Source organism: Chenopodium quinoa, unplaced genomic scaffold (genome assembly GCF_001683475.1).
Source record: "Chenopodium quinoa cultivar QQ74 unplaced genomic scaffold, ASM168347v1, whole genome shotgun sequence".
Lineage (NCBI taxonomy): Eukaryota > Viridiplantae > Streptophyta > Magnoliopsida > Caryophyllales > Amaranthaceae > Chenopodium > Chenopodium quinoa.
The window spans coordinates 2,292,039-2,315,201 of record NW_018742733.1 but is presented as its reverse complement, the minus strand read 5'-3'; the positions used below and the strand labels follow the sequence as shown (position 1 = coordinate 2,315,201).

General features: G+C 34.7%; 3 protein-coding genes and 1 long non-coding RNA gene across 9 annotated transcripts; 1 reads left to right on the top strand and 3 right to left on the bottom strand.

Annotated features, from left to right (window-relative positions):
• Positions 1–21: 21 nt before the first annotated feature.
• Positions 22–5,833, bottom strand: LOC110723811 (probable folate-biopterin transporter 4). Of its 3 annotated transcripts, XM_021903194.1 has the most exons (7): positions 5,753–5,833; positions 3,697–3,824; positions 2,777–2,998; positions 2,110–2,568; positions 1,447–1,644; positions 1,189–1,326; positions 22–653 (listed from the first exon to the last, which is right to left on the bottom strand). In XM_021903194.1, exons 1-7 carry the CDS (start codon positions 5,831–5,833, stop codon positions 392–394), a joined length of 1,488 nt encoding a protein of 495 aa, XP_021758886.1. In that variant the 3' UTR covers positions 22–391. The 3 variants fall into 3 exon arrangements, with proteins under 3 accessions (XP_021758886.1, XP_021758888.1, XP_021758887.1); XM_021903196.1 differs by lacking the exon at positions 3,697–3,824 and having other exon boundaries at positions 5,753–5,798; XM_021903195.1 differs by lacking the exon at positions 5,753–5,833 and having other exon boundaries at positions 3,735–3,806.
• Positions 5,834–8,464: 2,631 nt separating this feature from the next.
• On the bottom strand, positions 8,465–11,433 carry LOC110723810. Its single transcript, XM_021903192.1, has 2 exons — positions 11,043–11,433; positions 8,465–8,933 (listed from the first exon to the last, which is right to left on the bottom strand). Exons 1-2 carry the CDS (start codon positions 11,221–11,223, stop codon positions 8,653–8,655), a joined length of 462 nt encoding a protein of 153 aa, XP_021758884.1. The 5' UTR covers positions 11,224–11,433; the 3' UTR covers positions 8,465–8,652.
• A 1,327-nt stretch (positions 11,434–12,760) lies between these two features.
• Positions 12,761–14,524, top strand: LOC110723809. Its single transcript, XR_002511768.1, has 2 exons — positions 12,761–12,848; positions 14,169–14,524. It is a non-coding gene; the product is annotated as an uncharacterized LOC110723809 (long non-coding RNA).
• Positions 14,525–15,407: 883 nt separating this feature from the next.
• LOC110723808 (cyclin-dependent kinase F-4-like) lies at positions 15,408–22,152 on the bottom strand. 4 transcript variants are annotated; one of them, XM_021903189.1, is made up of 16 exons: positions 21,968–22,152; positions 20,132–20,386; positions 19,978–20,029; positions 19,362–19,904; positions 19,195–19,273; positions 19,048–19,116; positions 18,865–18,954; positions 18,632–18,770; positions 18,113–18,215; positions 17,956–18,008; positions 17,751–17,817; positions 17,528–17,636; positions 16,610–16,675; positions 16,453–16,521; positions 16,035–16,320; positions 15,408–15,889 (listed from the first exon to the last, which is right to left on the bottom strand). In XM_021903189.1, exons 4-16 carry the CDS (start codon positions 19,367–19,369, stop codon positions 15,678–15,680), a joined length of 1,350 nt encoding a protein of 449 aa, XP_021758881.1. In that variant the 5' UTR covers positions 19,370–19,904; positions 19,978–20,029; positions 20,132–20,386; positions 21,968–22,152; the 3' UTR covers positions 15,408–15,677. The 4 variants fall into 4 exon arrangements, with proteins under 4 accessions (XP_021758881.1, XP_021758883.1, XP_021758880.1 ...); XM_021903191.1 differs by having other exon boundaries at positions 19,362–19,894; XM_021903188.1 differs by having other exon boundaries at positions 19,978–20,386.
• Between the last annotated feature and the right edge of the window lie 1,011 nt (positions 22,153–23,163).

The window sequence follows — 23,163 nt, the reverse complement described above, 5'->3', positions numbered from 1 at the left end:
TTACCTGCATCACACTATGCATGAAGAAGCTACAGCTACATCTGATTAACCTTATACTCATCCATGAACACTGATAAGGCAATCAATTGAATTCCGGTGGAAAGCAGAACAGTCATGCTACAACTTCTCGTAGCCTCATAGTTTACAACTAATCATTATACAAAATTTCCAAGAACAAAAATCTAGCTCTAAGCCAGAGCTATGAATCTACACCTCTACATTTTCTATGGTATATTGTGATCTCTCAACAATCTAATCAATGATCTTTCTATACTGTGCTAGCTGTGAAAAGGGAGATAACAAAAGGCAGTGAGAACGAAATTAAGAGACCAAAGATGGGTGTCTTCACTGTATAGTCTGTACTGAATAGTAAGTTTCTAAATTAACCTATCTATGCGGACAAGCCAGTGGCATCCTTAGGTATCAGAAAGAGAAATGCCAGGGGGATGAATGAACAAAAGAACTGAATGACGACTCCAAGAAGAAGGTTGTCAAAAGAACCCGAAGAAATGTTCAAAATCGATGCCAACCAAGCACCAACAAATGAGCCCACGGTGGATCCAAAGTTGTTCATCGACATGAATAGAGCAAACAAGGTCCCTTCAATGCCTGGAGGACACAGCTGTCCTGATAAAATCAGAAATGGCATTAACCTGGTTTCACAACAAGGAATGAAACCATGTCAATATCACAGTATTTAAATAAAGAAAAAAAAAAGGAAAAGAAATCACTACATTAACAAGCAAGCACAAGTATTCCTGACACAACCAGTACTCCATCAATCTCAACTGAAATGTTTTCCTCACAAATGAAATCAGAGAAGAAACAGAGAATATATAACAGCATTCTTTCGAAGTGAAATCAGAATATAATGATATCAAATGTGGCTGGCTGACTGCAACAGACAGCAAAACTATGGGAGAAAGTCCACAATCAAAAGTAAAAACTTCAAAGTGAAATAAGAAAATAACAGTGTCCCATGCAACTACAATCGACTGGTTTTGTGACTGTGTCTCTGTGTCTCTCCCCTCCCAATTGGAAATAAGGTGGAGAAGCAGAAAATAATAAAAATAATGTACAAATGTCTGAATGAGTCACCCAAGATGTTGTCTACAAAAAGAAAAAAAAAAAAAAAAAAAAGCAAAGACAGATGCAGGTTCTGATATGCGAGTAATAATAGAAGCTTACTTGAACTGGTTGATTGCGTCAGCAACTGCAGTCCCCCATAAGACCAACATTTTATCTGAAATCCCGAATGCAATATTTGCTCTAGAAACTAAAACCATGTCTATGAGAATTAGCAAAGACAATGCAATCTGGGCCCACCTGCACAGCATTTTTGACAGAGCATCAGACACATCACACACAGTCAGTATGTGTACAGAAAGGGAAGAGTGCAATAAACAAGAATAAGCATGTATGCAATAAAATTCACAAACTACTTACATAAGAGTTTTTTGTAGCTTCTTTCTCTTCAAGTACTTATTGTAAATGGAAGTTCCAAGCATCAGGCCTAACCAGCCCACAACTCGTACATTTCCCAGGAAGGACGCATCCAAGTTCAACAACTCAGTCTGATAGTAGAACATCACAGTTGAAATGTTGGGGAGGGTAATGTGTGCCAAGAAAAACCAAGCCATGGATCTAGCCTTCCAATTGAAAATAATGATTAGAGGTTGAACACATCCATCATGCATAATGGAAAATAAAAAAAATTATTAACATGATTCACTTCACAAGAGACATGAGCACGAATGAACCAACATTCTAAACATGATCTTATCAAGACATTATGGTGAATTGGGAAGAAATGATGCCAAGGAAAGCAAGGACCATTTACCTTACACAAAATTGACCAAACTTATGTCAACCAAGTTTACCAAATCAAGCCAAGATTTCAGCCAATACAACATCGTCTTAAAAAACAGAGTCCACAGTCCAGACCATATCATGTCACCATACTAAAATTCCAAAATCAAGATATCTTTTTAGGTCACACAATCTAAGTCATTTACCTGTTGACGGTTATCTAATAAAATGGCCCAAAAACATAATGTTTAGCTTTTTGGTGCCGATGAGTAAAATTATTACTCCAAGTAATTTTCTTACCTCAATATGATAGGCTGCCTAAAAGCATTGAATAAACTGTAACTGGCAGTCTTCAACGAGTAAAACCATTGTAATGAAAATGACTTATTCTTGACTTGTTTTGGAGAGTTATTGAACGAAATTGCTTTCTTTCTGTTTTTTTGGCTCTTCTTTCTCCTTGAAGTGCTAGTTTTGGAGAAACCATTAGTTAGACGGTCCACATTTGCTGCATTATCATCACCATTACTCATATGCAAGCTTGTCGAATTTGAATCTTCACTTAAATCTTTGGAATTTGCAGGACTCTCCTCAACCAAACCACAAGACACAAGCTGTAAAGCTGGAAGAATGGCAAACAGCAGAAATATGGCATCTATTTGCAAGTTACTCAGTACATATCCTCCCAATAAACTCCCAAAGATTCCTCCCAAGGCCATGGACATCCAAGAAATTGACTGAAGATCTCCAGCAAATGCAGCCCTATCAATAAATAAATAAATAGATAGATAAATAAATAAATAAAATGAAGTGAGACATAAAAATATTTACATATATGCATCTGGCAGAAGCAGGCTGGCAAGCAATAGAGAAATATTATGATGTTTACAAGAGCTCTTCATTTTATACTAAATCTCGAATCAGTTCATGCAACTAGAGCAAAGAATAAGATTGACATTAATATACATACCTCTCAAACCTTACAGCTTCTGCAATCATTGCATCAGCTACAACATCAGCCATGGCAGAGCCTATATTCTGTGCTGTTAAAAAAAACATGAGTGGCACTTTGGACGATCTCAGTGATGCATTTAGGCCTAACATAATCCATGGCACTAGAGATAGCACTGTCGAAATAAATAAGTATGGAGTCCTTCTCCTCCCTCTTATGGGTATACAATCTGATATAATTCTGCAAACAAGAGCAAACCACAAGCATCAGCAACAGAAAGAACAAATATACAGAATGCTCTATTACCCTCATTATGTGAAGCAACAAAGGAAGGTACTACTTAATAGCTAATGCAAATCTGCATGGTAAAATTATACCACAATATTACTTTAGCAAATATACAGGATGCTTCAGTACCCTTCCCCAAATGTCATTATGTGAAGCAACAGGGAAAGTCATTACTTAGTAGTTAATACAAATCTGCATGGTAAGATTAAACTACATTATTACAATACTGATAGAAAAATTTAATATCTTGATTACATGCATAATCAAGAGCATGCCAGGAAAACACCACCTTTTTATCAACAATTATTCAGAGACATCATAAAATCTTCATATGGATCAAACTATATGTTCAACATACGGAAGCATACAAATGGATGTTTATTTGGGGAAAAAAAATATTTCTTAAAATTGAATCCTTGGAAGTTGGTTATGCATTGACAATTCCCTTGAGGATTACCTCGTGCGAATGGATCCCTTGGCAATTGGCACACTACGCAAAAATGAAGTGTATACTTTGACTTAGTATGCATATGCACATGCCAAGAACACTAAGCTTGTCTAAAATAACTAGAATTGGCAGTATACGGGTACAAGTACGTCTGTTTTTATAGGAGTAGCATACTTATTCAAAAGTAATAATAAAATCATACCCATATAATGGTTTTATACTCCAAGGAAAAAATGCTACCGAGGTTACAAACTGGGATGCTGCGGGAGACAGCTTCAGATCGTCCTTTAGATGGTAAGAAACTGCTGTCCACACAAAGGATCTAAAACCCTGCATTGGACAAATTTCAAGGACAAAAGCCAATCATTAAAAACAATAAGGAAGATTCAGCAGCATTGCTGCAGAAATTCCAGGCCCCAACAGCACTAACACATCACCCCCCCCCCAAACCCCCCTAGGCCCCCAACCCCCCAAAAAATAGAAAAAGGGGAAACAAAAGGTCACATAAAACTGACGAATGGGAAGAGGGTATTAGTGTTTGCTCCATTTCTGACCCTTAAACACAATATTCCTGTCAGAACATAGGTCACTATTCTGTCATAGTGTCATGTGTCTAAGTGGAAGACAGAGTGACAGATAGAGGGTAAAAGCTTGATAACTATACTCCAGAACACTAATGAAACCATCAGTTTAGTTTAGTAAAATGCTAAAGCAGCTTAACTACACTTAAGGAGAGAAGTAATAGCCAGATTAGCCACAACCTACAAAGATATATACATTCTATTATCTATAGATAAGTGTATTGCAAAATAAAATATCGGATATCAGCAATCAGTGTTAATTTTTCGCAGGCCATATCCTGGGAGACACCTATACCCCCTCACAAAAAGGTCAAGAAGATAGAATTATGAGGCCTAATCAACATTATAACCATTGAATATATGACCAAGATTGCAAATATAAATCAGCCCTAACATTCAGGTAAGGAACCTTCTTAATAAGAATAGCTGCTCGCAAACACAAGGGTTGGCCCTAATTAAGTATTTTTCGCTTTTCTTAATCAGACTTTGCTATCACTCTCTACTGTCTACACTGGCATAGGATTACTTTTTCCTCAACAACTTCACTCCCACACCAATGAAAACATCTCTCTTGTTTGTAAAACCCAATACCCAACTTACTCCAAAAGACAAACATAGATATGCACCGAGACTTATGAAGACTCATAAACATATAAAATAACCTCTTTAAGTTAATCAAATCAATGAAAACCTTCAAGACTTCATACACCAGAGCTACCTGCACCAATGTGCTGCATTTATAGCTGCTTTCTCGCCCTTCCAAAGCATCAATATGTCACTAAGCCAAGCACAAACTTTAATTCACCTATAAATTTGAAGCGCCACATGTCTGATCTGATTTTTTTCAGCAGAAAATTGTAAGCTACCAATCTACCACCCCAGCAACAAACTTTGGGAGGACATTACATCCAATCCTCTACAAGCTATGGAATAACTTATCATTGTAGCATGCTAAATTGATGTGCCAACCACATTCTCCTATTAGACTCAATATGTTTCATATGTATCCTATAAGCCTATAGATCAGCATCTCTACTAGTCTTGGTCCCATCCGAAAGCAACTAAACAAAATTTTCTTAACGTTACCATCAATTCAAAAGTTCCACCAACAATTTCTACCAAGGTAATTTCTGTAGAAAAATAAAAATACCCTAATGAGGCGGCCGGGTGTGAATCAAAGCCAGGGACTTCTCTACCTCCTGAAGACCTGAACCCCTATACTTTCCATATCATTAAAAACACATTCTTCTACCCCATCTCAAGATTGGCTGATCCAACTGGAATTTGCCAACTCTAACCAATTCAAATAGGCCAACTATAGAAGATTAACCATCTACTATGATCTTAATATAAGTATCTCACTTCATAACTCCATCAACTACTTACTACTTCAGGCCAAAATCATTAAATCACAACGACTTTTCCTATAAACTGGCAAATTTAAAAAATTAAGTAGCAATAACCATGAACATTATCAATCCTAGGTCTAAAACACAAACCCAGAACCACATAATCGCAAATTTAGCCCAGATAAATCTAAAATTAATTAAATTTAAAAAATCACACCCCACTTCATAAAACTAAAATGTCATCATACCCAGAAAAAAATAACAATCAAATTTCCCAAAATATCATCAACCCAGAAAAAAAAAAATTGAAAATCATAGAAAAATTAACCTGGGTAAAGTAGATCAAACAAATGAGCCATATGAAAGAAGCCCCAAAGGCGGATTTGAGCTGCTTCGACCATTCTATCATCGTCGATTTAATTTTTGCGCCAAATGATCAATGTCTCGACCTTTGAATAATAGCTGCATAAACCCCAGAAATTAAAATTAAACAATAATAACTACTGGGAATTTTTTGTATAAAATATTTCATGAACTCCTCAAATTCATCAGCATTTGAAGTTTTTCTGGTGCGAACTGTTTTCTGGCAATATAACGGGCGAAGTTAGTTTTTTTTTTTATAAATAAAAAGGGAAAAGAGTTGAAAGAAAATTCCAGCAAGGATTGAGGGGTGCACGTGGCGGAGAATCATTGGGTCCTGTTAGTTGTTCCCTCCCTTTCATTGGTTTATTGAATGAAGTATTTGTTACGTCCAACTTTGTGAAAACTTGAGAACAAACCTATTGACAATAGGGGTAGATCATTCAATTATGGATGTTTACTATTTACACTTGTTACTCCACCCAAAAAAAAAAAATCATAATTGTTTACTTGCTTTGATTCGGTTACTATCTTGATGGAATAGACACGTATAAGTTGACTTTGAGTCATTACGATCTCTAATAAAATCAACTTCGAGCCCTTAGAATTAGAATGGTTCGTGAGGTTGAAGTCTTCGACACTTCAATTATTTCCCCAACAATGTATATTTGAGAATATGTGAAGGCGAGTCACCTTTCCCCCTAAGGCAATATGATTTATTTGGCCCATGTTTGCTCTAGCCAAAAATTAGTTAGGTCTCAACATCTAAGCAACATTTTCTTTTGTGACTTTTGTTAGAGTGAAATTAAGGGCCTATTCTCTTACGTTGAAATTCAGTTCAGTCCAGCTCCGCTCCTAATTTCCTTTTCTTATAAAATATTCAGTTCAGTTCAGCTGAGTTAAGTCAATGAGAACAGGCCCTAAATGGAAATTAGCTTGGTTGTTAAATGTAAAGGGGCAATATTTTATATGTGATCGAATCTTGTCCGAAGCATTTGACTACTTTTACACAATTTACTTAGTTTATACTTTAATTTATAGCATGAAATTTAAAAAAATAAAAAATAAAAAATAAGTTATTTCTTATTAAATTATAAGTGAGATTGATGAAATAATGCATTGGCATACATAAAATATGAAATAGATTGATGAAATAATGAATTGGCATACATAAAATATGAAATGGTGCAAGTAAAAAGAAATAGATTTAGGAGTAGGTAGGACTTTACTAGTTTAGGGTTTACGAGTTAGGGCTTAGATTAGAGTTTAGAGTTATGGTTAAGGATATAAGTCTATGGTTTAAGGCTGTGGGTTAAGTCTTAAGGGTTAGGGTTTGTTTAGAGTTGAGGGTTAGGGTTAAGAGTTAAGGGTTAAGGTTTGGGTTGGATTTAGGGTTTATGGTTAAGGCTTAGGGTTTAGGGTTAAGGGTTAGGATTGGTTTGGGTTTGATTTAGGGTTAAGGGTTAGGGTTGGTTTGGGTTGGGTTTAGGGTTTAGAGTATTTAAATTACTGATTTGTCCTTATTTTTCTTATTCTATTTTTGTGAAATTTTATTAGAAAACAATAAATTAAAAATAATAATTCCAATGAAGGTTCTCAATTAAAAAAAAAATCAAAAGATTAGATTCACCACCATTTAATAAGATCAACCATTTAGACTGAAAATTGCCTAGAAAAATGAAAAAAATAAAATAGCCAAGCAGAAGATTTCCTTTCGCCATTATCAAACTGAAACTAGGTTTAAAAATATAAAGTAGTTGTAAAAAAAGTAGTGGACCATTTTTATTCGATTTTAAATTATAGGAAAATAGAAGAAATTGAAATGAAAAGAAGGGTTTATATTTCCAGAATTTGAAGACATTGATCTTGTTTTCTAAGAAAGAGGGAAAAAAGGGTTAGGGTCTGTTCTTATAGACTGAATTCAGTTGAACTGAACATAAATGAGCTGAACTGAACTAAACTAAACTGAACTGAAATGAATATTTTATAAGAGAAGGAAATTAAGAGTTGAACTGAACTAAGCTGAGCTCAACTGAACTGAACTTCAACGTATAAGAACAGACCCTTAATATGGAGAAAAATCAGGGGAACGAGAAGAGAAGACAGGGGAATTAGAGGAGAGAAATAACGGGAAGAAAATAAAAAAAATAAAATAAAAAAATAAAATAAAAACTGGGGAATTAATTAGGATATTAAGTCTGTATATTATTATGATGATCCATATAACTCTGAAAATATACTTCCATGAGACCTTGTGTACATCTAAATAGGCAGACCTTGAGTATTTCCATTAGAGGTATTTTTAAGCAAGCTTGTATAATAATATAAACCTACTAAACTTTAACTAATCCAAATTCAATTCGAGCTTGGTCAGGCCTCATTTAGAGGAAAGTTCTCCCAACACATGTAACTGATTCAAACACTTGTAATTTTCATATTTATGAGCTTAGTGGGTTTAATTACAATTGTTGGTTAGGATGTGGCAAAACTCCAAAATACTATGATTTCCAGGTATGCACAAATCCCTATATTGTTAATAAAAATTAGTGAAGTTGAGGGCACAACTTAGACTTTTGAAATCGCATGGGCACAGGTTAGAAACCGAAAAAATTTGGGGGCATAACTTAGAAAAACCCCTTTTTTTCTTATCGAACCTTGTATATGGCAAACTTCAACCTCCTTTAGCCTTAACTGTAGCAACGATTCATTATACTCACACAGGCTGTCTAAACAAAAAAAAAAAAAAAAAATACATATATATATTCACACAGAGAAAACGGAATAATAAGTTAAGCAGCAATTTGTCTATTTATCTTCAATGTATGCATTGCATACAGATTATTACACACCATTATGTAGCATGTTAACTTAGCAGTACATTGGGGTATTAGCAAACTGGTAAACAAACGGCTTAAGAGTGTAGGAATAACCAGAAGGACGCTTATAAGTGAACTTGACTCCAGAGCTGCCATCCCCAAGATGATTACACCGCTCATGAAAACTACTGATTGGCCGTGCTAGGCATGCATCCCAGCGTTCACTTTCAGACATTGTTTCTGCAACTGTATATACTCCTTTGGAATCAGTGAACGCCTGATAGTTCACAACCTCCCCAGATTTAGTTATGCACAGGACAGCCACCTCAGCCCCTGCATGAATACAATTATGAAGTATGACAAAGTTAGCTACTTCAGCTGCTACCATAGCCAAGGAGCTTCTATGCTGTATTTGCCTCCTATACATTTGATCACTACATATTTTCTTTTTCATTCATGCATTGCTAGGCAAGCCCATGAAATAAAAGAGTTAATTACACCTAGTTTTGGTAATTTAAGCTTCAAAAAATTTGTCCTATTCTTATCTTATATTAGGAACTAGAATGAGACATGCTCAATAGTCAATATAGCAAGTGAATGGAACCTCCTACCATAGCACATGCCACCATAAGCAGACTAGCACCATTTGGCAGCAGTACAGCAGCAATCACGTCAACAACTACTAACTTCTAATAAGTATAATTTTAATTGACATTTGAATCTCTATCTAATATAGTACTGAATATGTTATCCAGAATCAAAAGCATTTGGCACATTTCATACTGATTGTAGCTTTTAGCTTCATTAAAGGCAGGATGTAAATAAGCTGAATGCTAAGATGAATCTATCTCCTAAGAATAATATAATGACATTGTTGGTAGAGAACAGACACGTATAGGGATGATGGGTTGGCTGTTAGATTAACCAAAATAGGATAAGAATCCCCAAGATGGGTAGCTTCAAAGGCCCAAAACAGCAAAGAAAATATAATTAGTTTTTCAAAATCACTTAAAAATACTTCTGTACAAGTTTTGATGAGTTTATAGTTTGAGATCACTGTACAGTTTACACGCTCCTAGAAGAACATTCATGAAAGCCCCTAAGACTTGCCCTCTACTCAGCCAGGATGCTGCTGCAATCACAAGGATTGTTACAGTACTCGTCTAACCACATTCCCACAAAAGCTCTTTTCTAGACTTTGAATTGTTTGATTTAGTAAACAATTACAAAAAAGAAGCCTTCCATCATATGTGAGTGTCCAATCAACTTCTCAAAGTTCAACTTCATCCATGAGATATTGTAGACCCACTATCCACCTCCAAAGAGCCACCTTTGAGAGTTTGAGGGTGTAAAGAGGAGAAGAGGGGACAAGAAAGAAGCACAGCAGGGGGAAAATCAGCACAATGTGACAAAAGTCATCAAGGAAACACTAAGGGAGTGGCATCCTTGGTCTGATTATTGATGGTGAAGAATCGTAGAAGACATAGCTAATTAAGAAGTAGATTACCTATTGTAATGAAGCTTGTGTATATAAAGAAGTTGTAGAATTAGAATGTAAAGGATTATATGGAAATTGTGAGAGAACTTTGGAGAGAGAATTATAGCCTAAAGCTACTAGTTGAGAGTAGTAGCCAAGCTACCTTTTGTAAGCTTTCAAGAATTATTAAGCAATATATCAAGCTTTCATCTTGTTTAATTCTTACTGTTCGTATGATATTTACCATAAGAAAACCAGTCTATTTCATGAGATATCATATAGAAAAGACAATGATCTTTTGGTACAGGTGTACAACAGACATGGTTGAATGCCCTTGAATAAGTAAGTAGTCCCACATCACTACAAGAACAATATTTAGTATGGATTTTGTCAAAGTTCAGATTATGCAACAAGAAAGTCCCACACATAGAGCATTACATCCATTCCCATAAAAATTCAGAGTAAGAAAGTCTGCAATGCCGGAAGGGATTCATGAAATACATCCTACATATATCAGCTAATTGATCACTTTCCCATCAATTGATCACTTTGACACTTTCCCACATCAAAACTATCCTCAATCAACACTATCACCATATTTCCATGAGTATAATAATAAGCAAAACCCATATACTGTAATTTGATCAAGAAATCAATGAATTACTCTTAATTAAGAAGTACTAGTCAATTACTAGTAAAAATGCAATCAGAAGAAACCCCATTTCACACTGTCGGCAACTCGGCAATACCTAAAACAGAACAATTAAAGTGTCGGCAACAACAAATTCCATCAAAATCAGTATATACTTTTGGTAATCCAAAAACCCAATTCATATAATCCATAAAACTCGATTATACTACATACCCATCAAAATCCCCAAAAATAAGCAAGAAAACATTATTAAATACATAATCAGAAATCATAAAGTAATCCATAACACAGAATAATAGGAAAAAGATGATACCTTGAAGAACATGATCTTCAGGGCCAATTGAAGAATCCCCACAAACATCACAAACAACTCTGCCTTTAATTTCACCAGTCCAAGCAATGGCACTAGGAGTCAATACCAGTAGCAATAAAAAGAGAGTAAAAGTAGTAACAGAAAGTTTGAGATTATGACCAAAAATGGATTCTTTCTCCATTTTTATCGGTGTTATTGAATTTTGGAAGACCAAATTATCCTGATTTTTGGGGTTGAATCCTGCTTCTGGTATTGCTTTGATGGAGTTCAACCAGTTTGTTTTTAAGAGGTTTTCTTGTTTCACTTTGTGTGCACTTTTCTTTTGTTGACCTCTTCTCAAGATTTTCAGTGACTTTGGCACTTTGGGCAGTTGGGACTATGAGAGAATTTGGAGTTTTTGGACTCTCTCTATTAAGGTTGTGTCAGCTCATGTATTTTGGTTTTATTTTAATGTAAAATTAATCTAAACAAGATTTAATTCACTTGATTTTTACTTGTATTTGATGTTAATTTTTTTGTAATTTGTAAATAGGTAATTCTTATTGGATCTTATTTTTCTGAATCATTTTATAAACTTATAAGACATGAAATACCACTTTCTTTTCATATAATATTTTTGAAACAAAGAAATTTTTATTTCCCACAAATTATACCCCATGTCGCAATTAATATAAGAGTATAAGACGGAGTTAGTAAGTGAAACTAAGGTGAACAAAGTCCTAATATATGTTTGGATAGATACCCATTGTTTAGATGGCTAATGTAAGGAAGAAAGGGAAGGAAAATGGAAGAATCTATTTTCCGTCTTTGTTTAATAAACCAAACCCCTCCATTAAGTGGAGAAATTTGGAAGGAAAATGAATAGTGACCTTCTCCCTCCCCTTACCTCCCTTTCCCTTCCCTCAATTTCCTTCCCCTCCTATTCCCTTCACTATTGTTATCTAAGCATAGTGTAAGTTGGTTTAGTTAAATTAAAGTAACCAAGTTTTATTTATATGAAATTAATATTTTTGTGAATTGAGTGAATAAAACAAAATTTTAAATAATATAAGGCACAACATCTGAGAAGAAATAAAGTTTTGATGTATGCAAGAAACTTTAAAATTAAGACTCGTACTAAATGAGTCAAGCCTTGCTTGGTCCATTTAAGTATTATACATTGGAATACTTGGTTAGACTTGCCTACAAGTTTTGTGTGAGCATATGGTAACCTTAGTATGTTATGGTAAGGTTGTGGCAAGCAAGGTCATTCATGTGTTTTTTGAGATGCATATTATATTATTATGGCATAAATTTGAGTAGTTTAATTCGTTTTATGTGTTATGTTAGTAATACGTAATCCCATATTTACACTTGCTCCATGATTATCAAATACAAGCATAAGGTACTTAGATTGAGCATGCTCTTTTTTCCTCAATACCTTTGGAAGTACGTCCACAAAAGACACTTTCAAATCAAAGTTACAATAAAAATCAACTTAATGTCAATTCAACTCAAAAAATGGAGTTGACCACCCATTTAACATGTCAACTTTGAGTATTGCAAATCCTAAGATTCCTAACTATTCCCAATTAGTTTTACTATGGGTCAAAAATCAAAATTACCCAAAAATAGAAACACTACTTAGTCCAATATGAATTGGGCTCAAACATGGGCTTGATGATTTGGTATGGTTAGGTTAATCACTCATCCATCATTATTTCTAGGCGCCGGTATTATATAAACCAAACTAACAGATTATTATCTCCCATTCCCTCTTGTTCTTCAAGCTTCTTCTATGCTATATCAATCAATCGCTTTTGTTGGGTGAGATGTTCTTGTATTCTCGCCCTTTTCTGTTTCTTCATCGTAAATTCATATTGCTCATATATTATGCTGTTTTAACTCTTGTTTTCTGTTGATTATCAATTGATGTTGTCCCAATTTATGCTAAATTACTCTGTGATTTTAAAATTTTATTTCTAGTTAGTAAAGGGGTTTTCTTATAATTTGCCAAATTAACATCTTGAATCTCTTTCTTCTTTGACAATTAGTGACCAATTAATCTGGGTTATAATTCAATAGCTGTTAGTTTTCATCAATTTTTGTAATTCTTAAGGATGGATTTTTCTAAATGATTCAAAGTTTGAATCTTTTTCATTAGATCTTGTTATTTATTGTGTTTGGTATTCAGATGCTATTGCTGTTGTTAAGGTGATTTAAGGTTAGAAATGTACCACCTTTGTGAGTTTAGTTGTCACGTTACTAGTTCAAATTACGACTATTGGAGTTTTTGATTAGGTGTGTTTGTGTCATTATTTTATTTCATTGAGTTATAGGTTACATCCCAATGAAGAATGACTTATGTCCAAAATTAAAAGTAGTGGACTGATACATTCATGATGAACAATGTTATTCTGAGGGATATCTTTAATTACTTAAATATTTTCTTAGGATAAACTTAGTTTTTACAAGTGATTAGATTATATATAAAGGGCTGCGTGCTAACAGGGGAGAGTGTAATTACTTGACTCTGAAATACCTGTAGGTTTTCTACAGGGTGCCCGGCAACGCTTGCCCGAACACGAATGAATGGCATCATAGTACAGGCTTGTGCTTTGGTAATGGGTGTTTGTTTCAACTAGCCTACTTACTATGTTCTTAACAAGCCTGCCTCCAAAGGCCATTACAATCTTTTAAACAATCGTGTTCGTGTATTGAAATTGGACTCTCGATGAGTAAAAGAGAGCAGGCGAAATGATGAAATCAGTTGAGCTGAAATTCTTTTATGTGGAATTCATTCATCCGAAAATTATGCCTTCAAAGTTCTCTGATTGCTTTGCTCTCTTTTACTCAACATTTCATTTGTTGTATGTTATTTGGGTTGTGAGCACCAATTAATACGTAGTTTGGCGTGAAAAATTTGTCAAACGCTACACGAGCTTGGTGCTAAAGCAAAGTATATCTTCTCTAATTTTGGCGTGTGCTTTTATTCCATGGCTAATCGGCAAATTGGTTAGAAGAAAAAGATGATGATCAACTTCTACTTTACTTTAACTAATGCTTTGTTGTATAGTCTTTGTTCTGTTTGAGTGGCTTGCTCTGAATCAGCTGAAAATGGACATTAACTAATGCTTTGTTGTATAGTCTTTGTTCTGTCTGAGTGGCTTGCTCTGAATCAGCTGAAAATGGACATCCTTGGACATACTGCAATCTGGCTCACTCTATTGATCTGTTGAAAATGGATGGCCTTGAAACCTATACACCTAAAAAAAATGTATAGGACATACTTCGATTCCACTGGCATTCTAAGTATCTCGACATGGATGATGGATCGATTGCTTGACATATTGGACATTATTTAGCTTCAAGAATATAACACTGAAACTGGCCAAACAGCTGATCGCAATACCTTAGAAGTGGCTTGGAAGTTGGACTTGAGACAATGATTCTTGTACTTTGTAGACAACAACTCATTTGATGAAAATAAAGATGCATTGTGCAAGTGATATGGCTTAGGATATGTTTTAATTCAGATTCAAGTAAAATTTGGTTGTTGTAATGAAATAAAGATGTGTGCAAGTGATGTGAGTCATGTGACTTATAGGCTATGTTTTAATTCAAATTCAACCAAACCTATCAAAGATATTCAAAAATAAGTAGACACAAATTAAAAGATACGGAGTAAAAAATAAAATTTGATATGATCAGATCAATTCTGAATTAACCAAATATTTGCATAAGTAAACCATTTGAACACTTGAACATAGCCTTAGCATATTAGCATATGACCTTATTTATTTATTGCTTAAGTCATTGGTTTAATTACAACCTGCATCACTAAATTTACAAATTGAAAATTGATACTGCACAACCGGTCGAGCTCGTACTGCTCGCGGGCTTTGGGAGGAAATTTGGCCAAAAGGTCACGACGGCCCTCTCCATGGTGAGAAGAGGCTCTATCTTAGAACGAAGATCGGCCTTCTGCCGGGCTAACACATTAATACCATTTAAGGGAACATATTTTGACCTCAATTGAAAAAGCTGATTGAGCTGAATCTGATAATTTATGAAAGTTCAGTCTGTTATTTTCATTCTTACAAAAGATACAAACAGGATTATAAATTGTTCAGCTGAAGGCATACATCAGACTATATTAATGTTGGAGAAGATTTTAGCCAATTTTATCACAAACCGGACCTGGATCATCAATTCATCATTGGTGTAAATAATTTATTACTATCAACAGAGCAGCTCGCAATAGATTAAGGGAGGTGATTTCATTTAACTACATGACTCAAGTTCAAAAAATTCCTAAGAGGAAGCTGTAATAAACAAAAGAACAGCCAGGAAGGGGGATATCAAGCTAATGCAAATTCTTGAAAGTATATGATAATATAATCAAAGCAACATTCTCCATATATAAACTTTAAAAGTTATCATTGTTTAAGTTGAGATACACAACAGGTAAACACAGGTAATAAAAACTAGATAGTCTGACATTGTCACTCCTCCAGTAACACTTTTAGCGAACACCACACCAGTAGTTAAAAAAAAAAAAAAAAACAAATTTAACACACTATAGAACTGCAACTGCCTGAACTTTAGCTGTATGTTGCTTGTTGCTTTATTGTAAACCTCAGTAATAAGAACAGATCATCCTGCAACTTTTCTCGTAAAAGTTCTGCTGGGTTGGATCTCCTGAGATCGTCCCATAAACATGTTAGATTGGCCATGCCATCCTCCAGCCTTCATAGGTGGTGGTACTGATTGCCTGATTGTTTGTCTGCCAGAACCCAGAGACATGTTGGACAGCTTCTCTGCTGTTTCACTTACTCCACGAGTGGTCCTACCTGGGTATATGGAGGCTACATACCAATACCTTTGCATATTAGTTTCCATAGCAAGCAAGTTTTACAGGGAAGAACAAGCAAAAGAGAAGGCAAACAAAGATTTTATGTATTGACAAAACCTAATAACAATACAATTAATTCAACATGAGAAGTGACCTACATGGGCTGTTCCTAGCTGGTGGCCGATATTTTGGCTGTTTAACAGAGCTCTTAACAGATTTGTCATTCTTGTTTAAATCCTTGCCATCCATTTCCAGTTTGCGTTGTACACCCGCACCAAAGGCAACATGAGGTTTCAGATTTGTGGTCTTAGAGACGGGATGAGTTCCAGGACCAGAACTCTTCCTCGCAGATTTCTGATCAAAATATCCCCTGGTTCCCAATGATGGGGGTGTTCTGTTGACAGTTGCTTTAGGCCGTAGAGATGGCGGGACATAGAAACAATTCTGTAAAAAAAAAAAAAAAAAAAATCAATTGTAACTCCCATCTACATCATCCCATGCTAATCAAAACCAAATAAAATGTACAAATTCTCAGTTCTAGAAAACTGGTGCAGAAAACATGTCAACAAAGAATACCTTAAAGAAGGGATGCTGAAGGACCTCTGCTGCTGTTGGCCTCTGAAAGGGGTCCCAGGAACAAAGTGACTGAAAAATGCAATATATTTTCAGTTACAGAGATAAATATCACAAGCAAGCCTTGAGCTGGATTAAAAAATTAAAGCATTCAATTTACCCTAATAAGGCTGATTGCATCATCACTTGCAGAAGGTATGAGACTTGAAAGATGCATGCCAGGAAGCTGAAAAATATAATCAACATAAGATCAGTAAGGGGAAGAAATTGAGTACTAAAACAACAATGATTTGGGGATGGCTAGCATGAATCGTCATAATGAACCATCCGCAAAAAATTGATCACAGAAAAAGAGAAAAAACGAAAGTGCAACAAAAACAAAACATAGGACAAACCGACTAATACGAGGGCAGTGCAAAGTGAAAACCCAAAATCAAGTACTGCAAGAACTTAAAATCATGACCAAAATAGGTTGTACAATATTTTACAACACTGCACCACATAATGTATGATATTATTCACAATACTAAGTATTAGAAGCTTAAGTTTTAGAAGACAATTCATCAAACATTTTATTGGGATGCATGAATCGGCTGCTGAAAAATATCTACTTCACCAACAAAGATAGACAAGGACACTTACAGACTAGATGTTGATTAAAAAAACATACTAAAGAAATAAGAAACTAAGGAAATTTAGATGGAAATAAAAAACACTTGAGCATTGTTGGTACACTTAAAGACAACATGGAACTTGCAGTAAAATATTGTGAATAGAACTAAGCCTCTAGAAACATTATGCTATCAAGCAAGATAGTATTCTATAAACAACAGATAAATACAAATAGTCCTAGAACTCCTAAATATTACGACCTGCTTCATATAAACTTGTAGGAGGGTCCCATTGGTGTGCATCTAGGAGTTAAATTAATAAAATGCCTAGTTGTATCATTGGATGCTGAGACCTAATATAGGGTGATTGGAGCAGAAAGATATCCCTCTCACCAATCACTCCAGAACTCTAGAGACAGAAGAAACAGAAAAAAGGAATGTACACAGTCAATAGGCTTCTGACTCACCTGTGGAAACTGGTAATTCATTGATCTAGAAAGCATGAGCCCGTGAGCCCAAGAGTTCTCTGTTGGAGTTCCGATGACACTGCATATTTTATAGATTTCATCTGCTTCACTGCAGTAACACCAATGACAATAAATTATAAAAACAAAGGGATGAATGGATGACAAGGCAACCAGAATTCATGTATTAATATGTGCTCTTAATAATTAAAATTGATGCCCATACCTTAACCCAGGAAAAAGTGGATGAAGAGTAAACAGTTCTGCCATTATCGCACCCATTGCCCACATATCTAAAAGACCAAAAATACAAAAAGAATTCAGAATATCATAATTAATGACAAAGGTCCAACTATACAGAGACTTGGCTAAATCACTTTTTATGTCCTTATTTTAATATATTTAAAGGGGACATTAGCCATATCACTTACCCACAGCAGAAGTGTAAGTGGGAGACTGCAGCAGAACTTCAGGAGCCCTATACCTGCCACATCACAGAATTTTCAGGTATATACAACCCGGAAAAATAGGCAAATAAAGAAGAGATAGAACTCTTTAAAAAAAAAAAACAGAATAAAGAATGCTTACCAGCGTGTGGAAACATATTCTGTATAAGGTGGCCCAGAACTTACTTCTTGTGCAAGACCAAAATCAGCTATTTTGATAACATCTTTTGATACCAGCAGATTCTCTGTAGTAAAACAAGAATACAGCACTTAGCTACTAAACAAAGTAATGAAATTTGTGAACGTTAAAGAGTACTTAACTCACTGCAACTAGCACATTGCAAAGTTTACACAGACAACAAACTTAGCCAAAAAGTAAGGCTGTCTACGAATACAAACCAATACTAGTGATACTGGACAACACAGTAAGCCTATGAATCGATTTAATACCCAATTGGGAAAACCTAAGGTGTAAAAATTAGAAGGGAACTACATCAACCAATATAATTTCTGAAAATGAATGGTCAAAGTTCAGAGTTAGATTGATGCTAGTTTAACAATGATGAATTAAACAAATGTAAAGGATGAAAAATTCAAAGCCAAAGATGCCTAAAATCATGTCATTTCTGACCACGACTAGTTTTATTCAGGCAGCACATACCTGGTTTCAGATCACGATGAAAATATCCACGCTGGTGCATGTAGGCAAGGGCTTGAAATACTTGAAAACACCAATTTCTGAGCTCATTTTCAGAAAAGGGCCTTCCTCTATCCTTCATAAGTTGGTACAAATTGCACTCCTAGTAAACAAAATGTTACATGGACTGGTATCAGAAATCAGTTCGATTGTACAGAGGAACAAAAAAAACCAGGACCACGCACAAGAAAAGTTACCATATATTCAAACACAAAATGCAGAATATCATGCTCTCTAATAACTTCTTTCAGCTTCACAATATTTGGATGGCTCATCTTCCTTAGTGACTGCAACATTTCCAAATAAAAAAACTCAAAAAAAAAAACAGAGAAATGGAAAACAACAAATTCAATAGCATGATGTAATTAAAATAATGTTACCTTCACTTCTCTTAGATTAATGCATTCATCCCAGGAATAATATTTTTTCTTCATTTTCTTTATAGCAACCTGTGAACATATCTCATGATATCAAATTGCTAATCAAAAAACAATATCCCAATTTAATAGCAAAGGAATGTAACTTACAACTTCTCCACTCTGTTTATTTATAGCACGCCAAACACACCCAAAAGTTCCATCACCAACTTCCTTAATTAGCTTGTACCTGAACAAGCAAGAACTCACCTTAATTAGCAGTGCTCATCACAGAAACACAGTAAGAGGCCAAAATAATGAAGGTAGAATAAACTCACCTCTCCATTGTTAAGTCAGAAAACGATAAAGCTGAGTATCTGATGAAGGTCTCTTTATTCAACAAAATTGATAAATCACTAACACGAGAAACATAAGAAGACGATGCCCAATAGATGTCTGTAAATAACACTATACGATAATAGATTGTGTGGTTGTATTGATCCAGCAGAATCCACCCTTCGATTTTCTACCCCAACAGCACGGACACAAGATGTGAACTCCTGTAATCGGCTTAAGTTGTGGGACTAATCACAGTAAATTCATGACCAGAGACTCTGAGACAGTCCAAAAGGGTAAATAGCAGAGATGCTTGGAGACTCAAGAACATGTTCTTTAAGAAAATTCCTGTTTCACGTCATAACACCAAGGCTACCACAGAACTCCACAGCTGTCTGGAAATTGACACCTACTCACCTAACAGACACCCGGAGAAACAAAGAAAATACTACGGGCACAAAGAGTCTAATTTGATAGGCTTATCTAGTGGTGACTACAAAAGCAATCTGCATTCCTCAGCCTGCAATTATCAGCCCTGCAGGAGACTGTTTGATATTAAGTACCAAAATTATTTTACGTATCACAAAACTGAAGTCAAGATTAAGATATTGGTAGTACCCCACAAGATATCTTTCTGAAACTCTCGACTTGATATATACTCCACAAACCGCTGATAAGAGATTCAAAGAGGAACGAAAAGAAAGTAAAAAAAGATCAGAAGGAGCAAAAGCGGCATGAAACCACCTCTCAACACCATGAGGAGACAACTTACTCATATGAGAGCACTAAAGATCCAACAAATTTCTTAGTAGACAATTGCATTAGGCCTCCTATACTGATCATTTAGGAAAATTTGGGCACTAGGTGCTGTTGACAAAGGAAACAAGAAGGAATCCAAGAATTGAGAACCTCCAGTCAAGAGCTTTCTGGAATGAAAGGACCTGAAAATGGAAGCAATTTGACAAGAAGTGGACATGCTCCATATCTTAGTAAAACAAATTGAACTTCTTAAATATAATTCTGGAACCTGCAAATCAAGAAGACAAGAGAGATTAAGATTAGTTAATGAAGCTCATATATATAATTTAAGTACGTGAAGCTTAACAAATAGAATTAGACCAGTTTTAATACAGGAGGAACAAGTACATTGCATCAGCTCTATTGTGTTCAACGTTAAAATACAACGATGCCACAACCATTGTGTTTCAACACAAATAAATAATGGTATTCCATTATTAAACCCCTGTCTCCTAAAATGTGCTTTCAGTTATGTGATCAGCAATATGGAAGAGGTAAAATCTATATACTTGATAAACAATTCATTGTAGAGGAAAATATCAACATATATAGCATCGTAGCATGAGGAATAGAATATTCTGTATAGAACTGCGTCTTGATTCAAAATTAGTTTCAAGGGATCATTTCAGGCAATAACAAAATAACTCTAAATAAATAATTAAAAAAAAAAATTTGAAGTTGTCCACAACCCAACAAGGCAGTCCTGAATCATGATAATTCTATTCAGAAAAGGTATTCCCTTTAATTCTAATTTTGAAAGCACATCTAATGGCTATAAACAAAAACAAGTAGGTCCATGTCCAAATTACATGACAATTTCAACCAAAAAACAATCAAAGCACAAAGTTATCCCTAATATTAATTAATTGAAAAAAAAAAAATAGATCTCAGTTACACAACAAAGTTATCAATCCTCATTCATCAAAAAGCCAAATAACTCAACTAGCAGCAATCCGATTTCTATTCATTGGTTAATTTCATATTTTTATATCTAATCAACGGTGTATCTCCTAGATTGCCATAACCCAAAAATTCAAATCACAACATCCAAAGCCCCAAATCATTCGGCCGATTCCAAAATACAAGCCAAACTGAAAAGTTCCTTAGACGATGTAAAAGTATTAGAAAAAAATACAATCATACAATCGAAAATATCATTCACCTAATTCGATCACATAACCTAAAATCATTCGCCTAATTCAATCACATAAGCTAAATCCCAACAATCATTCACCTAATTCAATCACACAATCTAAAAGCCCAAAATCATTCGCCTAATTCAATCACATAAGCTAAATCCCAACAATCATTCACCTAATTCAGTCACACAATCTAAAAGCCCAAAATCATTCGCCTAATTCAATCACATAAGCTAAATCCCAACAATCATTCACCTAATTCAATCACACAATCTAAAAACCCAAACTCATTCGCCTAATTCAATCACATAATCCACAATCCCCCCCCCCCAAAAAAAAACCTAATTAAAAAGTTCCATCAATTAGAAAAACTCAAAAATCACACAAATCCAATAACCAGAAATCATTCACATAATCCCTAATTCAATCTCCATCTCTTGATACATTGAACCAGCTAATATAAACCCAACGAATCAGAATACACCAAAATCAAAACCCTAGCTCCAGATCTAACTCCAAATCAAACAAATAATCAAACAAAAATCAAAAATCGAAATAACCTGAAACTAAAATCAAATCAAAAACACAAATCAAAACTAACTCCAATTAAAATAAAAAAATAACAAAAAATCAATCTAGAAAACATGAATGAATAAGAAAGATCGAGAAACCTGTAAGCCAAGCGGCAAAAGTACCTCCCAAGACGCGGAAGGGAATGGGTCGACTCCAGAGCGATAATATTTTATTCTCTCTCCTTCCAACCAATTTGTGTGTTTCTCTCTCTAAAATATGAAGGAGTTTCTCTCTCTAAAAATAAAAAAAAAAAGCGAAAGAAAGTAGGAATTGTAATTTGCCTAAAATTGGAGATCAAGTGTGCTTTTAAGCCACGAAAATTATGAGGACCCTACCAAGTACCACCCTACCGCCCGCCTTCCTTTCTTTGGATTAGCCTGTCTTATTTATACCTTTTTTTTTTTTACCCTTTACCTAATTTTATTATCACTCGTTTTCCTTTCCTCCCTTTTTTCACCGCCTTATTTTTTGTAATTTTTTTAAATTTTTTTTTTATTTTTTATGGTTTATTAATAATCTCACCAAAAAAAATAACAACCATAAGAACTTGGTTACTAGGCTAAACCAATGTATTTTAATTATATCTTTCAAAAAAACATATACTTCCTTCGTTTTTTAACTATTGCAGCACGTGTCTATTAGAGAAGTTTTACAAATATTGCACTATATATTCATTTAAAGAAACAAAATATCTTTGTTCACAACTGCAAATGCCCTGATCTAACCTCACTTTAAACTTTTGATTATTTAGTTTATGCTAATTTCACATGGTTACTTTTGTACTTCTACGGTTCTAAACCCCCCCCCCCCCCTCTCTTCCTTTTTTGCATTACTAAAAAAATCATGCCCAACCTATATATTGTGATAAAAAAAGCACGGAGAAGTATATACTTATTTTTTAAAAAGATATTGTGTTTTAAAGTTTTATTATCATGTACACCATTTTATTTGTATTTTTTTTTTTTAGAAAAATCTTATTTAATTACATTTTATAATTTATACTTCAAAAAGTAGTTATTATTAGATCCGTCTTGATATATACAATATTAATGTAATTGAAAAATTAAATAAAAATTCATTGTTGATTGAGGTAGTGAGAATTAAGGGTGAGTAGGGTTGTTCATCGGTCCAAGACCGGATCGGACCAACCCGGATAAGACCGAAGACCGAAAATTAGAATTTTAAGAACCAAAGACCGGACCGAACCGAAAGAATCGGTCCAAAACCCGAACCAGACCGTTTTGGACCGATTTAAGAATTTTTTTAAAAAGAATATTAATTTTTAATAAAGTCA